The sequence below is a fragment of the Telopea speciosissima genome, chromosome 7 (assembly GCF_018873765.1).
Source record: "Telopea speciosissima isolate NSW1024214 ecotype Mountain lineage chromosome 7, Tspe_v1, whole genome shotgun sequence".
Classification (NCBI taxonomy): Eukaryota; Viridiplantae; Streptophyta; class Magnoliopsida; order Proteales; family Proteaceae; genus Telopea; species Telopea speciosissima.
The window spans coordinates 15981661-16000337 of record NC_057922.1 but is presented as its reverse complement, the minus strand read 5'-3'; the positions used below and the strand labels follow the sequence as shown (position 1 = coordinate 16000337).

The 18677-nt window shown below is 38.0% G+C and overlaps 1 protein-coding gene across 4 annotated transcripts; it reads right to left on the bottom strand.

Annotated features, from left to right (window-relative positions):
* Nucleotides 1-1048: 1048 nt before the first annotated feature.
* LOC122668054 (proline--tRNA ligase, chloroplastic/mitochondrial) lies at nucleotides 1049-10579 on the bottom strand. Of its 4 annotated transcripts, none has more exons than XM_043864595.1 (11): nucleotides 10195-10577; nucleotides 10026-10082; nucleotides 8345-8455; nucleotides 8146-8232; nucleotides 7947-8060; nucleotides 7658-7864; nucleotides 5113-5211; nucleotides 4648-4809; nucleotides 4172-4371; nucleotides 1395-1478; nucleotides 1049-1316 (listed from the first exon to the last, which is right to left on the bottom strand). In XM_043864595.1, the coding sequence occupies exons 1-11, from the start codon at nucleotides 10555-10557 to the stop codon at nucleotides 1175-1177; spliced, it is 1626 nt and encodes a 541-aa protein (XP_043720530.1). In that variant the 5' UTR covers nucleotides 10558-10577; the 3' UTR covers nucleotides 1049-1174. The 4 variants fall into 4 exon arrangements, 3 of the variants coding, with proteins under 3 accessions (XP_043720530.1, XP_043720529.1, XP_043720531.1); XM_043864594.1 differs by having other exon boundaries at nucleotides 5074-5211; nucleotides 10195-10576; XR_006333894.1 differs by having other exon boundaries at nucleotides 1242-1316; nucleotides 1395-1461; nucleotides 5074-5211; nucleotides 10195-10578.
* Nucleotides 10580-18677: the final 8098 nt, after the last annotated feature.

Genomic DNA, 18677 nt, shown 5'->3' with positions numbered 1-18677 from the left:
CCAAAATTTTAGTCCAAAATTAAGAGGCAAAGTTGCTAAAATTCTAACTCGAAATTTTAGTAAAATTATCAAAATACCTCCAAATGGAGATAAACATAAAATATACATTGACATCTTTTACAATTTTAGCTATTTTTTCTATTCATTTTAAACTGAACTTGTACCTATGAGATGCTTGTGTTGTCCTCTATCACATGGACTAACCCATATACTACAAGACTACAACGTAACAAATAGTGACGAAAAAAAAACCCCTTTAATAGCCCAGAGTATGAAAAATTGTAGAATTTTTTTTTTTTCCATCTGTGTAAATGCAATCAAATTGACCAAATAATATTCATATGACGTATGATGCGTAGTCTAAAAATATTTTATTTATTGCAACTGTTGATTATTATCTTTTATATCATAGGAACTCCAAAAGGTGAAAAATTATGATTTTGGTATATATATATATATATATATATATATAATTAAATTAAAAGTACTCAAGCTTAAGAGCTATGAATAACGTTGAGGTAATTAATGTGCTATTGTCTAGGTTTTTCACACCAAATCTAAAATTCTCCATTTCTTAAAATCATTCAAAAGATTAATATAGAACGAGGAGGAAAATATTTCAGTGTATTAAAGATGTAAGATGGGAGAGATATGCATATATCTAAGAAATTATTGAACTAGTGAATTATTTTTCAGTCTGGCTTTTCTTTAGTAGAGATCTTTGGACAAATTGCCTAGCTCTTAGTTTAGTTTTAGGTTAATTTCAGTGCAGGTCCATGGCTCTAGAAAACTTTATTTAGCTGAATTTAATAGATTTGGACAATTGGTTTTTGTAGAGACTTCTCTCTTTCTAAGCGAGATGTCTTACCCCCTATTTATGAATGGTCAAAAATGTCCCCTACTGTTGCACGATACCCTATGGAGACCAATTGAAAGCCTCGCTCGGTCAGGGACTCAAGGTATCCTCCCTTGAAAGTGGCTGAAGGAAAACTTGATCCAAATAGTTAAATCACAACTTTTTCACCAACTTTGGTTACAACGAGATTTTCGCTTAAATCCATATTCCTTTGGATCAATACATTATATGTTGGAGAGAACATAGGTCAACAAAAATGTGCTGGGTGCTTCCCAAATGAACGAATGAACAGCAAGAATGGAAATCATGCCACAACAATTAGTATGATTTCGCAAATATTGCAACTTCCTCTGTTGGATTACCAGTCATGAAGCATGTTTTTGTCCCTTCGGGCTGCTCAAAAGGAAAACACCTAATTGTTGCACCTGTCTCTTCCTTCACCCGTAACTCTTCTGCATCACTGTGCCAACAGAAGCAAGAGTTCAGATATATGAAAAAATGAGAGAGAGAGAGAGATAATACAAGAATGACCAAATACCTCCCTGACCAAGGACCTCTCGCCCATTTTCCTTGGGAAATTGCTTCCTTGAGCTCGTCATATGAACTTACATCCAAAATATTACTGTAAAAAGACAAGTCCAGCATCAGCAACCAATAATTATAAATAAATAAAAAAAAGTAAAAAAAGGAGGAGGAGGATTATTTTATGCAGCAGAAACAGCTCAAAACTTGGATTAGCAGTGTCATACCACATCCCCATCAAACAACAATTTTTTTTTTATCCTTTTAGGAGCTTTAAGGTAAGTTTAAACAATTTATTGATCCTTTTAGGAACTTTATAGGCAAGTTAGAGCAACTCTACAACCTACGTGCAGTTTGAACTAAATTACTTTTCTTTCATGCTGCAGCATATAGATTCAGGGTATAACAATACAATACAATCCGGAAGATATTAATAAATTGATTCTACTATGACTTATGGAGCAGCTAAGAGGGCGGGCCTTGGTGCAACAGTAAGGTTGCCCCATTGTGACCAAGTGGTCACGGGTTCAAGTCTGGAAATAGCCTCTCTGCAAAAGCAGGGTAAGGCTGCATACATTATGACCCTCCCTCCCCAGACCCCACTGTGGCGGAGCCTCGTGCACTGGGGGCCCTTTTAATGATGGATGCTTGAATCTTGATGATATGGAGAACAAAAACAGAGTATATGGTGTGTAACTTCAGTAACAATAGAATTGAAAGTGGGGCGGTGAAAATTGATGACAAGGAGATACCGCAAGGTGAAAATTGATGGTACCTTCAATCATAAATAAAGAAACAGAAATAGAGGATTATATCGCACAGAGAATTAGTATCGGAGATGAAGTGGAGGGGTGCGTCCAGAGTGTTGTGTGATAGTCCTTTCAAAGGAAAATTTTACAGGACAGTTATAAAACCAACAATGACATATGGAGTTGAATGTTGGTCAGTGAAGATATAACATATAAACAAACTTAGTGTAACTAGAAAAGATAAAATTAGAAATGAACAAACTAGAGTTAATTTAGGAGTAGCTCTGATACATAATAAGTTGCGAGAAAGTCATTTGAAGTGGCATTGACATATGCAATAGAGGCCTTTGAATGCTCCAGTATGGAAGGGTGATTTGATTCAGATCGAAGGACCAAAATGAGCCAGAGGTAGGACTAAAATAACTATAGGAGTCGTGGTGAGGAAAGACATGCATAACTTAGAACTAGTAACAAGTATGGCTTTGAATAGAGCTGATTGGAGAAAAACTATCCACGTCCCCAATTAGTTAAGGATAAAGCTAAGTTGAGTTGAGATGTGTTGATGGATGCTTGAATAGGTACATCACATGGAATGGTCCAATGGTGCCAGTCTCCTTAAAAAGGTGATATACACTCTTTTATATAGATGTCATAGCTCCTAATAGAACTACAAGTGTTCCAGTATCCAACAGGACTCAAAAATAGAAACCACTGGAGGATAGAAACCACAAAGTAAGCTGTACCAGCTCAATGGAGCCAATAAATCCCACCAAAAACAAAAACCACCCTGTCATCCAGCCCATAACCCTACTTCTGGAAAATTGAAAAACTATCCCTGCAGATAAAAGTGACAAAGAAATCCCTATAAAGAACAAACTACTAACTTTCATGAAGTTATCGCAACCCTAGACTAATGCATTTCAAGCATCAAGATCCCAATGTATTATAACCCATCGGGCCCCACACTCAAATAGTAGTTGCAAAAAACTGCGGAAAGCACAAGAGCACCTGACAGCCAAATTCGTCATCTTAGGCTTGCAGCAAGAAACCCCAAAAAGAACAAACTACTAACTTTCATGAAGTTATCGCAACCCTAGACTAATGCATTTCAAGCATCAAGATCCCAATGTATTATAACCCATCGGGCCCCACACTCAAATAGTTGTTACAAAAAACTGCGGAAAGCGCAAGAGCACCTGACAGCCAAATTCATCATCTTAGGCTTGCAGCAAGAAACCTCATAAATTAGTTTTTAAAATGAGTCAGACAATGAATTGAACAGATTTTTTTGGCAGAAACTTCACAATTTTGGTTTTACAAACAAAACTTGCACTAAGTTAAGAAAACAAAAATGACATACACATCTATGTTAGAATTGAATTCTTTTAGACCTTTTCCTTGGGATAATCCCACCCGCCCCCCCGCCCCCCAAAAAAAATTCTATATTCCCCTAAAGTTTTATTATAACTGTACCCAGCAGAGCAAACTTGAGAAAATAACATTTGGTAAATTGGATATCCAGATGTCTATTTGGTGTCTCAGTCTCAATTTCAAGACCTAAAAAAAATGATCAATAGCAATACGAAGATGCCTTTCACAATTTTGGTTTTTCAAACAAAACTTGCACCAAGTGTCTAAGTTAAGAAAACATAAATGACATACACGTCTATGTTAGAATTGAATTCTTTTAGACCTTTTCCTTGGGAAAATCTCTCCCCCGCCTGCCCCCCACCCCACCCCACCCCCCCACCCCCACACCAAAAAAAAAAAAAAAAAAACTGTATTCCCCTAAGGTTTAATTATAACTCTACCCAGTAGAGCAAACTTGAGAAAATAACAATTGGAAAATTAGACATCCAGATCTCAATTTGGTGTCTCAGCCCCAATTTCAAGACGTAAAAAATGATCAATAGCAATATGAAGATGCCTTCAAATACTTATAATACCATTTATACTAGCTACAGCTCAAAATGGACAATTTTCTATAAATAAAGCAACATTAAACATTTCAGTGATGACTAGGCATGAAAGCATATGGGTGTACCTATTTCGGAATGATATAGCCTTTTCCAAAAGTGATGACTGGACCTCATCCAACTTATCCTTCACATAGGCTTCCAAAATGGAAGATTCCATCGAAACTCCAAAAACTTTCCCTTGCTTTCCAGGAACATCTCTCCTAGATATAACAACTGTCCCACTTGAAACATCACGAGGTCCAATCTCAATCCTTAAAGGGACACCCTGTTGAAAGCAAGATCATTAGGATGCTGGCTTATAAAAATCAACAATCAGAAACTTAACTATCATGAAATAAAACAGACAATGCTATTAATATCCAAATTCATGGTGAGCAGAATAGAAGCATACTCAGAATTTCTGTATCCAACATCGACATTGACAGACAATTGGATTTATACACAATTCAAAACGAGCAGAACAAAAGCAAAGTTGCTACCAATGATGAAGCTACAAGGTAATACTGATTTTATATTTTGAATATAAACTATGGCAGTGTACCTTCATCTCCCAGAAATTAAATTTCCATCCAGGGGTTCTCTGTTCCGAGGCATCCAACTCAACTTTGATCCCTGCTGTTTTCAATACTTTCTCTACAGAATATGCAGCATTGAGAACTCCTGTTTTCTCATCATCCTTTTTCCATATTGGTACAATTACCACCTAATAACATGTTTCCACAATCAAAATTGAAAATTAATTAACTCATAAAGCATGGAAAAGGAGGCCAAGTATATGTAAGTGCTGTTCACACTGCCAAATTATTCTTGCCATCAGGAAGATTACTCAAAAAGCCTGGAATTATTGGGAGCATGAACCACAAATATATGAAGGGTAAATGGTAGTAATGATGAATAATTCAACCTTTAGAGGATGGGGACACAGTGAAGAAGAAGATACCAGAGAGAGAGAAAGAGAGAGGCTTACTTGAATTGGTGCAATTTTGGGAGGAAGCATTAAACCTGCATCATCTCCATGAGTCATGATAATACCACCAACAAAACGGGTGCTGACAGCCCATGATGTCTGCCATACATATTGCCTTTGTCCATTTTCATCCGTGAACTGTACAGATCGACAAGTTTTGGACAAAAAAAATTAAATGTTCAATGAAATCAGTAAAATATGAGTAGCAATATCATTGACGCATTGGCACAACCAAAAAAAGAAGAGGAAAATCTGTAGTACAAAGCCCCCATATAATAGAAATAAAGATGACATTTCATAGCTAAAACTCAAAAAGTAAAAATTATTTTGTACAGTTTATGATTGGGGGATTCACTGCAAGGGTCCTGTCAGACGACAAAGACAACATCTCAAAATTGACATGAATGCACCACTAGACACTGATTCTCTGAGTCCATCATTCTGCACTAAACTAATAACATTCAACAAAAATACAATTCTACTATAACAATGAGCATAATAATCAGTGATTGCTCATTAGCATAGTCAGTTCAAATGCTGAGTCAGCAACTGAAAGGTCACAAATTTCAAACCCACCAACGGAACTTTACTTTGATTTGAACTAAGGATAGAGATATTCAAATCCAATCAGAACCCAACCTAGATATGACATCTCCGGATCCAGTGTATCTTGGGTCAAATTTGGATGTTGTAGATATGTAATCACATAAAATTCATATACAGATAGTTCCAGTCCAAATCCAATTCCTTTATCGTCTATGCCTACCGACACAGATTTGCAAAAGTTCTTAAAAACAGACCAGAGGCTGGAGACTTACAGACCAGCAGTTAGCAGCCAATGGTCTTCCTATCTGGTCAGGAACATAGTTGTTAAGGCGCCTAGGCGAACCAAGGCAATGGAAAGGATTTAAAACCAAGGCGACACCAACAAGGCGACAAGGCATTGCCTAGGCAACCAAGGTGACACCAAAAGTCAAGGCGAGAGAAAGGCGCCTGGACGCCAAGGCGTCGCCTAAAGATGATACAATTATCAGGAAGTGGAATTTCTAGGTCACCTGGTTCTGCCATATGGCACATTAGATGGGAATGAAATTTGTTGACAGATAGACCCCAAGGTCTCCTGCTCACATGCAAAACAAAGTATTGAAAAATTAAGGACTATAGGAAGGGTGCATGCCAATACATGGATGGCTGAAAATTATAAAGGAAGATGACAAAACATAGGAGTGTATATGTCTGAATTTGAGTATGAAATTTGACGCAAGGCCAATCCAAATCATACCCTAGATATCCAAGAGTTGAAACTGCCACATCACCGTTCCATGTGGCAGAAATAGGTGGCATGTCTGAATAACTTGCCAGACAATGATGCAGTTAAGGTTGTCCAATCGGACCAATTGGGCCTCAGAAGACTTTTTTTTGGGCCCAAATTTGGGTTCTAAGGGCCTTGGGCTTTTTATTTTTGATGTAATGGACCCAATTTATAAGCTCATACAATGGAGATAAAGTTAGCATAAGGGATTAGAAATTCAGTGTTTGAGTTAGATTAAGATGCTTAATATCTTTTAAGAGTTCTGTTAAGAGTCTCTTTACTTTAAGTCAGTATAACAGAATGATACCATATCTTCAGATGTAATTCTGTATTGCATTAATCTGATTGGATAGGGATTTGATACCATATGATAACATATGGGATTAGAAGTTCAGTGTTTTAACTTCTTAATGCAGTATTACATTAATCTGATTGGATAGGGATTTGATACCATATCTTCAGATGTAATAAACCTTAAAGAAAATTTGGAGTATATACTACCTAGATAATATTCTAATCCAATCCATTTACATCCCTCCTGAGAAGTTTGTACTGAGGTTTTAAGCACTAGTCTAGATATATATCTCTTAAATCCAATAGAAACTTTGAGATTTCAGACAAAATATTACAAAAATTTTCAGACTCAGAAAGTTCTCTGATTTCCTATTTCTATTAACTTCATATGTTTTCTCTATCTTTCCTATTTCATTTAAAAATCAAATTCATATGTTTTCAATTATTTTTTATTTTTTGTATATCTGAATAAGGATACTCTCAAACTAGCAAACATCCAAAACTTTAGAAATTTTATAAAAATTTATAACTCTGGTGTTTCCTAAGGGAACATGTCAGTAAGTGATGTGAGACTAGATGTGTTCTAGTTGGTGAATTGACAAAAATGTGGAGTGGAGTGCAAATTGGAAGAGACTGGAGAAATTCAAAGAGGGAGAAGCCTTTGGGCTTTGAGAGCATCAACAACCATCGTAAAAAAATATGTGTTAAGTTCACTACAGCTTCTCCAAATAAGTCATTTCACTTATCAGGAAAAAAAACTCCACTCCAGAACTAATGAGATGATTTTCACAAGAAGAAATTGTTAACGCTTTGGACCTTGTTACTCAAACCACAATGGGTGTAAACATCCAACAAACAAAAAGAGCACCTACAACTCATCTACCCACAATGCTTAAAGTGTTCTTAGACATATGGTTAAAATGAACTCCATAAATGCATGCAGTATTAGCAGGAAGCTTTGAAGTTTATATTAAGTACCTGTGTTTCAAAGGCACGGGAGAAATTCTGTCCAAGGTTGTGGCTAGTTCCAGCCTGTAGAGCCCTTCGATCACCCATCATGGCTTCAATTGTATAGGTCCTCAGAGCACCAGCAAATGTCTCAAGCCTAGATTTTCGACCGACAATGACAGGTATTGCTGCTTGCTCATAAGCAAAGGTTTTATAGACACTGATCATTTTTAATGCCTGCAACAAAACAACATCAATCAATTAAATAAAAACATATTTTAATATTGTGAAGCAATCTTTGAGTAAGGATAGTGCAGACCTCTTCTTCTGCCTCTTCGAGGGTTGCATGTGCTGTATGACCCTCTTGCCACAGAAATTCAAGGGTCCTAATGAAAGGTTTTGTCCTCATTTCCCATCTTGTGACATTTGCCCACTGAGAAATTAACAAGGAGAGAACCATAAGGCAAAATTCACATTTAGAATAAGAGTATAGGTAGATTATTGACAAATAAAGGTACCTGATTAATCATGAGTGGAAGATCGCGGTAGCTACGAATCCATTGAGTAAACTTGTAATTCACAATGGTTTCACTAGTAGGTCGAACCTGACAGTATCTCAAATGTGCAACAGAAAGATATCAAAGCCAAAATTCAGGCAGAATCTTTTCACAGACTTGGTCAAAAGGTATAAATAAATAAATAAACAAGAGAATTTACCACAAGCTTTTCTTCAAGTTCCTTTCCTCCTCCAATAGTCACAAGTGCCAGTTCTGGACTGAAACCCTCAACATGACTAGCTTCCTTCTCTATAAATGAGTATGGTATAAACTGCAATTGTTATAATGAGTTAATACCAGACAACTGAAACTTAAACTTAGTATTCAGCAAATCAATTGATTGGTCCAGATGGTATCTTAAATCAAATAAACATGTCCTAAATAAACAGATCAGTTGTTCTATTCCAAATGTTAGCAAGTTTTCCTACAATTAAACATGAAAAGATAGGACTTGTACATAAGATCCGAGGTGCGTTAATTTACAGAGACCCGCAAAATGACCATTGCGGGTCTCAATAAGGAAGAGCTTCCAGCACATCCCACCTCATTTTGCCACATGGAAAGATGATTTGACATGTTGGGTAGAAAGGACATGGTCTAGATTAGCCATGTGTCAAATTTTAGAGCATGTTTCAATCAAATACCATCCCATATTCCCATGTATATCTATGCATCCCTGTATTGGCATCCACCCTCTTGGTAGCACATGTATTAGTGCGTAACCCTCCTTGGGAGTCCTTGATTTTACAGAGCTTTATTTTTCCATGTGGCAGACTTTTTTACTATTGAGATTTGACATGTGAGCATGGGACTTTTGTTCACAAAATTTGGCAGCATTCAAGCTGCCGCATGGCAGATGGGTCATGCAGGACTTGTTGATCTTAGAGCTTTAGAGGATGTCATTGTTTTGGAAAGGATGAGCCAATGATTCTATAAACCCAGTAGCATGATTCTGGGGCCTTCAAACCTTCCAAGGGTATCAGCAATTTTGGTTTGAACGGATTAGATTGTTAGATTCATCAAAAGAAAATGAACTTTTCCTCTCTTTATTTGATTTCCCAAACTTACAGTTCTTTTCAAGTAAAAATTTTCTAGAAACAAATGTGAAAAAAGAGAGCCTTTCAAAGAGATTTTTTAACAAAGAGAAAATAAACTTGTAAATTTTTCAGAACCTCATTACCCCAAAAATGCAGGATAAGATAAGAAAGCCAAAAATGACAAAGGACCATAATTAAACAAAATCCTAACATCTTTTGTTTGTGGTAGGGGATGGGGGGGGGGGGGGAAGGGATGCAGTTGGGTGGGGGAGAGGAGAAGAAAACACTTTGTTTAAGACTTTAAAAGTAATTAACCACAGAGAGAATAAAAGAACAAAGTTCCACATTCTTTGCACAAGGTTAAGAGATTAAAAAGGTCACCAAGGGCACCTAATCCTGCAGAAAGTAATCTCTATCAAGTTGGACATATCAAAAACTGCAGATTCAATTGAAACTGAGAGGAAAATTTGAAATTCCTGAAGGTGCTACCACTTCAAAGTTCAATTCTCTTGTTATGGGGAGTTCATAACTTACCAAGTTAATAACAAACTACATTCGTTGACTAAGATCTGGTTCAACTAAGGTTTCCCTGATGCTTGTGTGAAACTAATTAATAATTACCTTAAATTACTTAAAGCTAACATCCCTTTCCAGTACTTCAGAAAACCAAAACGCATTTTATTAGTCCTTGGAATTCAAAGCATGTCAATTACTAAATTCATGGTCCACTTCAAAAGAAATTCCATGACCAAATGAACCACGAACAAATAAATGGAATAAAATAGAAGAAGATAAGAAACCCACTTGTGGAAAGTATACATTTTTATGACCCGTCTCCTTGATCTTAGCATTCAAGTAATCCTGCAGAACAATCGTTTAAAACCCAAATCAGCATTGAATCCGTTCACATAAAAAAAAAACTCAAAAATAAGAAGGAGAATAAACGAGTAATGAAATTCAACGCAAACAAAACCTGAATAGCTTCCCAGATAGCGTAGCCGTAAGGGCGTATAACCATGGTGCCACGAACTGGGCCGTAATCGGCGAGTTCAGCATTGGCAATGATGTCAGCATACCAAGCGTTGAAATCATGCGAACGAGGAGTAATGAACCCCTCTTGCCCTGACTTCGGGTGCTTCTCTATGTTCTCTGGTGCCTCTGCTTCTGCTGTGACTTGAGTGGATAAGTCCCTTGAAGCCAAAGTGTAAGGCTTCGCCTTGAAAACGAGATGGCCATGAGAGTGGTGATGTAAAGGCGACAAACGAGTAGGAGCAGAGGCAGCTCGTGTGGATGTCGAGAGGAAGAGACAGAGAGAGTGGAACCGCAGAGCCCCCATACAGTCAGTAGCTCTGCTTTGCCTTGCCTCTCCCTTGCAACTAAAATTTTCATCTTTTCTTCTCAAGCATATGTAGTAACATAAAAAGACGGGAGCTCACATTTGACCCCAAGGTCGCCTCTTATGTTTTTAAGCCCACTTTTGTTGGCAAATGGTAGAATAGGCAATTCCTAGTAAGGTTTTCTAGGGTCGGGGTGTGATTGTGTGAAGGAAGCATTTTTCTCTCTCTTCTTTCTTTCTTTCTTTCTTTCTTCTTTTTTTTTTGGAAGTAATATTCTGTCCAAGAGTGCTTACGTAGTTATTTTTCTTCTTCTCAAAATAAGGGGCAGAGGTGTCTTTTCATAAAAGGAGAAGAGAGATAGACTCCTGGGAGTGCTGGCGTAGGCGACACTCTCAGACATAGTTCTTTTTCCCTTTTCTTTTTTTAATACGAGAGAGGGAGTAAAAAAAGTCACAGACATTGCAGAATTTTTTTTTCTTTTATTATTTAGGGCATGGATGTCATCTTATGGTGCCTGTGAGAGGGCATAGGAAACACCATCAAGTAGAGATCTTTTTCCCAATTATTTATTCTCAGAGAGAGGGAAGTTTTTCTTGATGCCACGTGAAGGAACCGTTTGGTGATCACCGACCATAAAAAACATACCCCCTGTTTATGAATGGTTGAAATTACCCCCTACTATTGCACAATACCCTCTCTCAATGCCATTCGAGGGCCTCGATCTAACAATTTGTGACTGAAAGAAAACTCGGTCCTAGGGCTGCAACAGGTCAGGTTGGGTCGGGCTTTATAGAACCCTAGCCCAACCTCCTTAGTTAGGCCTAGGTCCGACCCGACTTGACACGAGGCTTGAAAAATCCAACCCTGAGGGTCGGGTCAGATTGACCCTGATTGGCCCTGATCATGAGGAGAGGGAAGGAAATGCATGGGTTGGAATGGACCGAAGAAAAAATTATCAATTTTACATAAATAACACTATAATAGAATGTATTATATCACTTATCATCTTCAAATATAATATATTATACAACAAAATGTGAGTGACGTTTAAAGTTTATAATATATATATCATATCAATATATATTTTATAGTATAACTTAAAACAGGGTTCGGGTCGGGCTGGGCCAAGCTTAGCCCGAGACCTCAACCTTAGCCTAACCCGACCCTGACTCAAGGCCCTAAATTTCCAGCCTTGACCCGCTCTCAGGGCCAAATATCTCAGCCTAGACCATGTTCAGGGTCAGGGCGGGTTCGGGCCGACGGGGCCAAACTTGCACAGTTGCACCGCTACTCTGTCCTAAACTTTTATCTTATTTACCGCCATCACCACCTATTCCCTTGGAATTTAAATGAATAAAAATACACCAGGATAAACGTCAGATTCTAACAAAGAGAGAACGAAGAGAGAATTGCTGAACGACATGATTCGTTTACATGCTCCCCAACGGTGCAAGTTCTTCATCAAATTTGAGATTGGGCACTGGTTCTTGTCTGCTGACCGAAACCAGAGTTCTTCTCCGTCTCGATATCCTAAAACAAAGAAAGAAAGAGAGAAAGTGAATGAATAACAAGGGACCTATTGTAGACCCCACTTACTCAATGGTTTGGTTTCTTTCTTATTGGGCTGGATTGGCCCGGACTTTTAAAAAACCGCAACTCAATTCTAGGTCCTTTTAGCTCAACCCATGCCTAGCCCAGCCCAGTCCAGCCTGAGTCGGACTGGGATAATGCAGCTCAAGCAGCGTCCAACCCGGATTTGCCCTGATTGATCATGGTAGCATTTATTTCTGTCATTGCAAGGCTAGGTAAGGACAGACTAATCCTGTTTGTCGAAGAATAAAATCCTCTTCAATTCCCTAAAAGTGCAGTGTGGTGCAGTTTGTGGCTGAGAGTTCGACACGTGGAAGATGTTATATTCAACGGTGTCAAGTTCGAGAAAGAAAAAACAAAAAACTACGTAAATCGAGCTCGGCTTGAGTTAGCCAAGCCCAGCCTGATCTGCTACCCCGGGCCTAAAATTTCAATTTTGACCCAGTGGGGGGCTGGGCGGCCACACCCGGCCAAACTTGTACCCCTACCCATACCAACATGTCAAGAGAGGTATCTCTCGACAAGCACTTATAAACTTGCATTAGAATTGTAGAACAGGTGTCTGAAGAGGCTTCTAAAGCTTAAGACTTCTTTAGATGTAAGAAGGATTAAAGAACTGTTACCAAAAAAAGAAGGATTAAAGAAGTTGAAGTCTCTACGAAACCTCTCAGCTTCATGTAAAGATTGACCATTGAGAAGGAAAAAATAGTAAAAGCTTTTTGAATTGCGAGCAGAGCATCCAAAATAAAGTAGGAAACGGAAACCCCCGAGATAAAGATTCAAGGTTTTCATGGCCTCTGAACAGAAACAATACTTTTTTTTTCCAACTTTAACGATGAAGTCCTCTAAGGTGGAAACAAATCCAATTTTTCTAAACAGATTAACAAAGGAAGAAGAAACCTACTTGCAGACAATCAAGAGATTCTTCACTAATCGTTGGTTCTGAAAGAAAATATTTTGAATCAATAATTCAAAGTTGTGAAACAAAGCTGTTGAATCAAAAATAAGAAAGAACGAATCACTAACAACGGGCCTTCACTAACCTATTATAGCATGGTATGGATCTCTCTGGTGTCTTGTAATTGAAATAGCTTTCTCTTGCAATCAAGGCAACCTTACTTATTCTTTTTGAAACAAGAAAAAGTGGAATTAGATCGTCATGCTTCAAGCAACAGATAATATTAACCAATACATCATTAGGAAGCGATTCAACTCTCGACCTAGATTCCCTCTCCATTGAATCCTTTTCTGAAATCCCGTCTTCCCACTTGATCATCCCATGTGTTCTTGGTGTTCTTGGCGATATGTAATTCATCTCTGAATCCACCATCGTAGATGTTGTCGACTCTGATGAGTACTGTTCCATCAATGCGCTCAAAAAATCTTGATCAATGGATTCCAGCCAATCCGTCCTGCTCGCCCGGAGGATCTCTACCTTCGAATCACAGTCTTGGGCGTTCTTTAATCTCTTGAATTTTATGGACCAATTGATCAGATCTAGTGAATTTTTCTCCTCCATATTTTCTTTTGCTCTTCTCAGAGAAGATCTATCGACTTGAATGAATTCAAATTTGGTATTTTTGAAACCAAAATCTGATTCGTTGTAGGTCTCTAATTAAAACCTGCTCGAAACCACCTTCGTGCTATTTCTTTCTATTTTTATCTCCTGCTCTCTCCTGGTAACTATCGACTAGTCTACCTTGTTTGGAACACCAGATATGATTACACTTTCTATCTATATATATACATATCCACGGTGAATGGGATCCCACTAACCACAGGATGGGAGAGGGCGGGAAAGGGTATCGGGTTGATATTTTGGAACAAAAAATAACGCTAAGAGGGATTTGTGAATCCTAAGATGATGGGTGAACCGTCCTCTATGGATAGAGGGAAATTTAGTCCTATATACATAGGGAGAATATTTTTCCTCCCAATAATCCCATATCTGCTCTCTTGATTGGTAGGGAATGCTACTTCAAATAGAGTTAATTTTGGACCGAGTTTCACTCACCAAATCAGGAATAGAGTACCATTATGCAGGGTTTCAAAACCCAAATCGGTAATTGTATCAGAATTGGCAAGAATTGGTCATTAACAATCAAAATCGGTAGGAATCAGATCAATCAATGCCGACTATGATGTGAATCAAGTGATTCGCCTAATCTGATTCTGATTTTTCAAACCATGCTCTTATGCCACAACATCCGACCCAGATCTTGCAGTGCACTACATTTCAGGCTTGAGAGCTCAACTTCATCCAATGGTGCAAGCTCGATGGACATAGTTTTTTTTTTTTTTTTTCCTTTCCTTCTCGAGCTCAACACTATTGGATGTTGCATCTTCCACATGTTGAGCTCTCAAGCCCGAACTGTAATGCACCTAGGATGTAAATGGATAACCGAAAATACGAATCCAATCTGCATCCGTATCCGTTTAGGGACATCCATATTCATTTAGAGATATCCAGAAAAAAATTCCAAATACTCCAATATAAATCTTGTCAAAAAAAAAATCTGCATACTTAATAATAAAAAATTAAATAAATAATGATCTTAAGGGTTTTTGAAGATTCAATAGGTTCTAGAATATGAGAAAAAGAGAATCATGATCTAAACAGATCCTGTTACACAAGGCAGAGATGTAATCAGATTGTCAAATTCAAATTTGATCCACAACCAAATCCATCCAAATCCGTTTAAAAGTATTTGTATTCAACCAGGAAATATCCTGACCCGATCACATCCAATCCATATCCGAGCCATTTACATCCTTAAATGCACCCCAAGATCGTGCACTTCAAAAGATTTTTTTTCTGCGAGAAACTGTTCTTTTTCCTTTTCAATTTTTGGTAAATGTTAATACGAGTTTTCCCACATGTAGTCGTATTATATTTTTCTCTAAGCACGTGGAAAATCAATGGTAAAAAAAATTCTTGATCTCTGTTGATGCGAACAGCTATTCATTTCGAAAATCTGTGTTTGATAAAAATGTTCATTTCGAAAATCTAGACCATTCACTCAATTATCAGATCAGCCTTCCTTGGAAAAAAACAGTCAAAAATTGTATCTTGGTGGTGTAGTTCAGAAGATGTGGGCTATTACGGGATGGGCCTAGGCTGGTATATACCAATCCAATTACAAGCTAGACCATGGTGTCAAATATCGGTATTGGATCGTCTGTATGTGAAATAGTTCGTGGAAGGGAAAAATCATTCAAAAATTAAAAATGTTAAAAGAAAAATGAGGGTAAAACCGTCCCACATGGACTGATCCATATCGGTATTGGAGACCAATACCGATATTTAAATACATCGGCTGCACCGGACATGGTAATCTCAAGGTAGGCATGGGTTCATTACTTTCATTTGGTTGGTCTTTCGTTTCAATACCTGAACTTTGTCTAAGCCATGGGCTTAGAGTATTAGATTGGCTGGGCTTTTGGATCCTAAAGTTAATCTTTTGCTGAAGTTCTCAAATCTTTCTTTTCTCTTCCTTTTTGAGATTGTGCAATTATTAACCGCATCCGCATCCAGAAGAATCGGATCAGAAAGATATCGATTCAAGCAGACCTGATTGGAATCGGCACTGACCGCATCCGTTACCGATTAAGTGTTTTAAACCGCAACTTTCCTTTTGCTATCGAGGAAGAGGAACAGGAGTTGCAGGAACCAGGGGGAACAACAAGAGGTTCGTTTGTTTTCGTATACTTTTCACCTCGGTTTGCTAAACAGGCCATGAAATACATGGTTCATGAAAAAACGCCACTTATCCACTCTTTTATTCCCACCCACAAAAAACCCTCCAAACAAGCACAACCTAATAAAAGATTAGAAACAATGTAGCAGGATTTTAAGTCCAATGGACTGGAGTAAACCCTAATCTAGTTCTGAAACTATGCTTGTGGCTTATACTAAACAACTAATACAAGTTTGCAGAGGCCACCGGAGAGTCGCATACATCTCCGTAGTCGTAGTTTTAGGAAAGATTAATAAGAGGTCCTTTGAGTTGTTTCGATGAAACCTTGAGAGGAAATCCATCAATCGACTCAATCAAATAAAAAACACTGTAAAGATCCACTGCAGTAGCAGAAGCAGCAGATCTTTAAAGGGAAAATTCCTATTTAAAAAAAGAAGAAGAAGAAGGAAAATGTAACAGAAAAGCCAAACTTACAAACCACGAATAAAGGAGAGTAAGCATTAAACTTCTGTTTCAATCGATCTTAGGGGGGAGAGACAAAGACTGAAACGAAAGGAACAACATTTAGCATTCTGATTTGATTACCTTTGGGTATCCATGGAAACCCTCTGGAACCAGACGCCGTATTCCCTCTCTCAGTCTCCCCCCATATCAAACTTGTTAAATCCTCTCTGGGTTTTAGCTTTTATAGTGGACAAAGTTTTCCTTCGCCCGGCGTCCTGTAAACCCTTTGTTCCAGATAAAATTCCACTTATACCCTCCCCAACACTTCCTGTTCTTTTTAAGCCCTTCCTCCACTAAACAAAAGATCATACCCGGTGCCGGTGGGCCCGTTTGTTGAAGAGATTGGAACCAAAGTTTAAAAACCCGGACATGGGATTGGCCCGTTTGTTGGAAATATGAGTTAAGCCTAAAATTTTCAGAGATTATGACGATGCTTCTGATGGTGGTTCGGGATCGGGACTTGGCTTTCCTCTAGCCATGGCAAGAGGCCTCTTATGAAATGATCAAACTATAAGGGTATTATGATAATATTTTTTTATATATTTTAATATAATCTTATTTGTATTATAGTTCAGGTTGTGAGGGGTAATCTAGTAATTAATCTATCTGACTTAAATTCTAGTTTTTCTATAAATACTAGCTGGAAGCAGCAACCTGGGTATTCCAAACTTGATGCACAGGGTGTAATGCTTTAAGTAACCAGTGCTTAAACCCTAAACCTTAACACAAACCCCTCTTTGTTTTGGCTGGGCTGGATCCTCCAGCTTCTGCCACGACTAGAGGATAACCAAATTTTTGAGATCGTCTCTTGATAAGTCCAAAACAATCTGTCATGTTGTTGTTTAAAATGCAGTGAAACACTATATTGGGGAGTGAATTCTTTCTCTCTCCTCGTTTTACATTGAATCTTTCCGTTTCAATTAATGGCATTCCAAGAAGAAAGGTTCGGGTTGCTTGGAAGCGGGGAGAGAAAAAAAAAAAAAAGTTTAGGGGTAATTTCTGGATATAGATAGTTGAAAAATATAATTTTTTGCTGCAAAAATACGTGGAGGTCGGAATGGTGGTATTTAGTGAGTTGCATGGAATCATTAGTTGAGTTTACTTACGCTTGTTGACCCAAAAAAGAAAGAGTTCTAACGTTGTAAAGAGAAGATCGAAAATTCTCTGTTTTAATCTGCGTAGGCATAAATGACACTCATATTAATCCATTAGGCTTTTTACATTTTGCTAGCTGGAGTGCTGGACTGGGTGTTTTAACATTTACAGGTTATCTCACAACAACTGATATGGTGGAAACTGAATTATTCGGTATCCTGCAGGGGCTGAAGAAGCTAAGGATTTTTTTTTTTTTTTGGGTGAATAAAAAGTTCTATATCAAAGAGAAAGAACTACAAGACCCCCACGGGGGAAAGAAAAAAACACAAAAACACAAGTAAGGATTAACTTGTAAAATCTAAATAATGAAATATCCATACTCAACAAACTTGAAATTATCTTGAACTGGGTCGTGCAGGCAATTGAGTGAAGAACGTAAATTACATTAGTTTGTTTTTCCCTAATACATCCAATGCTTCATTAGTACATAAAATCGAACTAGTGCAGTTTTTCCTGGAAGTTTCAACCTTGTTGACTATGACAACAGTCTACTATAAACAGACTGGCGACTATCGAAGGGGATACGCTCTGCTCTCTCATGACCCCTACTCTAATCAAAATACTAAAGGCCCCCACTGAAGATTCAAAAGGCAAGCACTGAAATGAGAAAGTTTCTTCGAAACCCCTTGTATTGGAAAGTTGAGTGGACGAGGAATTATATGTAAATAATCGAACTCTCAGATGTCCCAAAAATTCTATTGCTATGGGGTGTTCGGAAATGGTTGAAGTAGTTGAATATGAGGATCACTATGACTATAGCCCTTGGTATACTTACCTAAGATGAAAAGATTTATTTGATATTATGGATGACTGATTGCGAATGTATAGGAGGTGCTTATGCATAAGTAATAGCAAAAATTATCGATCAAGATAAGCACATCTGCACAGAAAGAACAAAATTGAATAAAAATTGAGCGAGACTGAGATACCTATGTTCAACGGTGATGCTTTCCATGAGCGAAGACTTGACCAACTGCCTCATTTGGGGTGAAAGCTTCGCCCAGTGACCAGTGATCTTCTTGCGAAGAAGCACAGTTGAAAGCTGCCTGGCATTAGGATCCTTAGCGGTGCGGAGATGGTGAACCAAAGTTGGAATTACCCGAGGATCCTTGGCCAATTGCTTTATCTGCTCCTCAGCTTGCCTTCGCGCATCATTGTTAGGCATCAAGAAC

Coding starts and splice junctions, on each gene's coding strand:
- LOC122668054 (XM_043864594.1), bottom strand. CDS start 10,557: ATGGGGGCTCTGCGGTTCCACTCTCTCTGTCTCTTCCTCTCGACATCC. Junction 5,212..7,657: donor CCCGTGCCTTTGAAACACAG/GTACTTAATATA, acceptor CGATCTGTACAG/TTCACGGATGAAAATGGACA. Junction 4,372..4,647: donor TTAATTTCTGGGAGATGAAG/GTACACTGCCAT, acceptor TGCTTTCAACAG/GGTGTCCCTTTAAGGATTGA.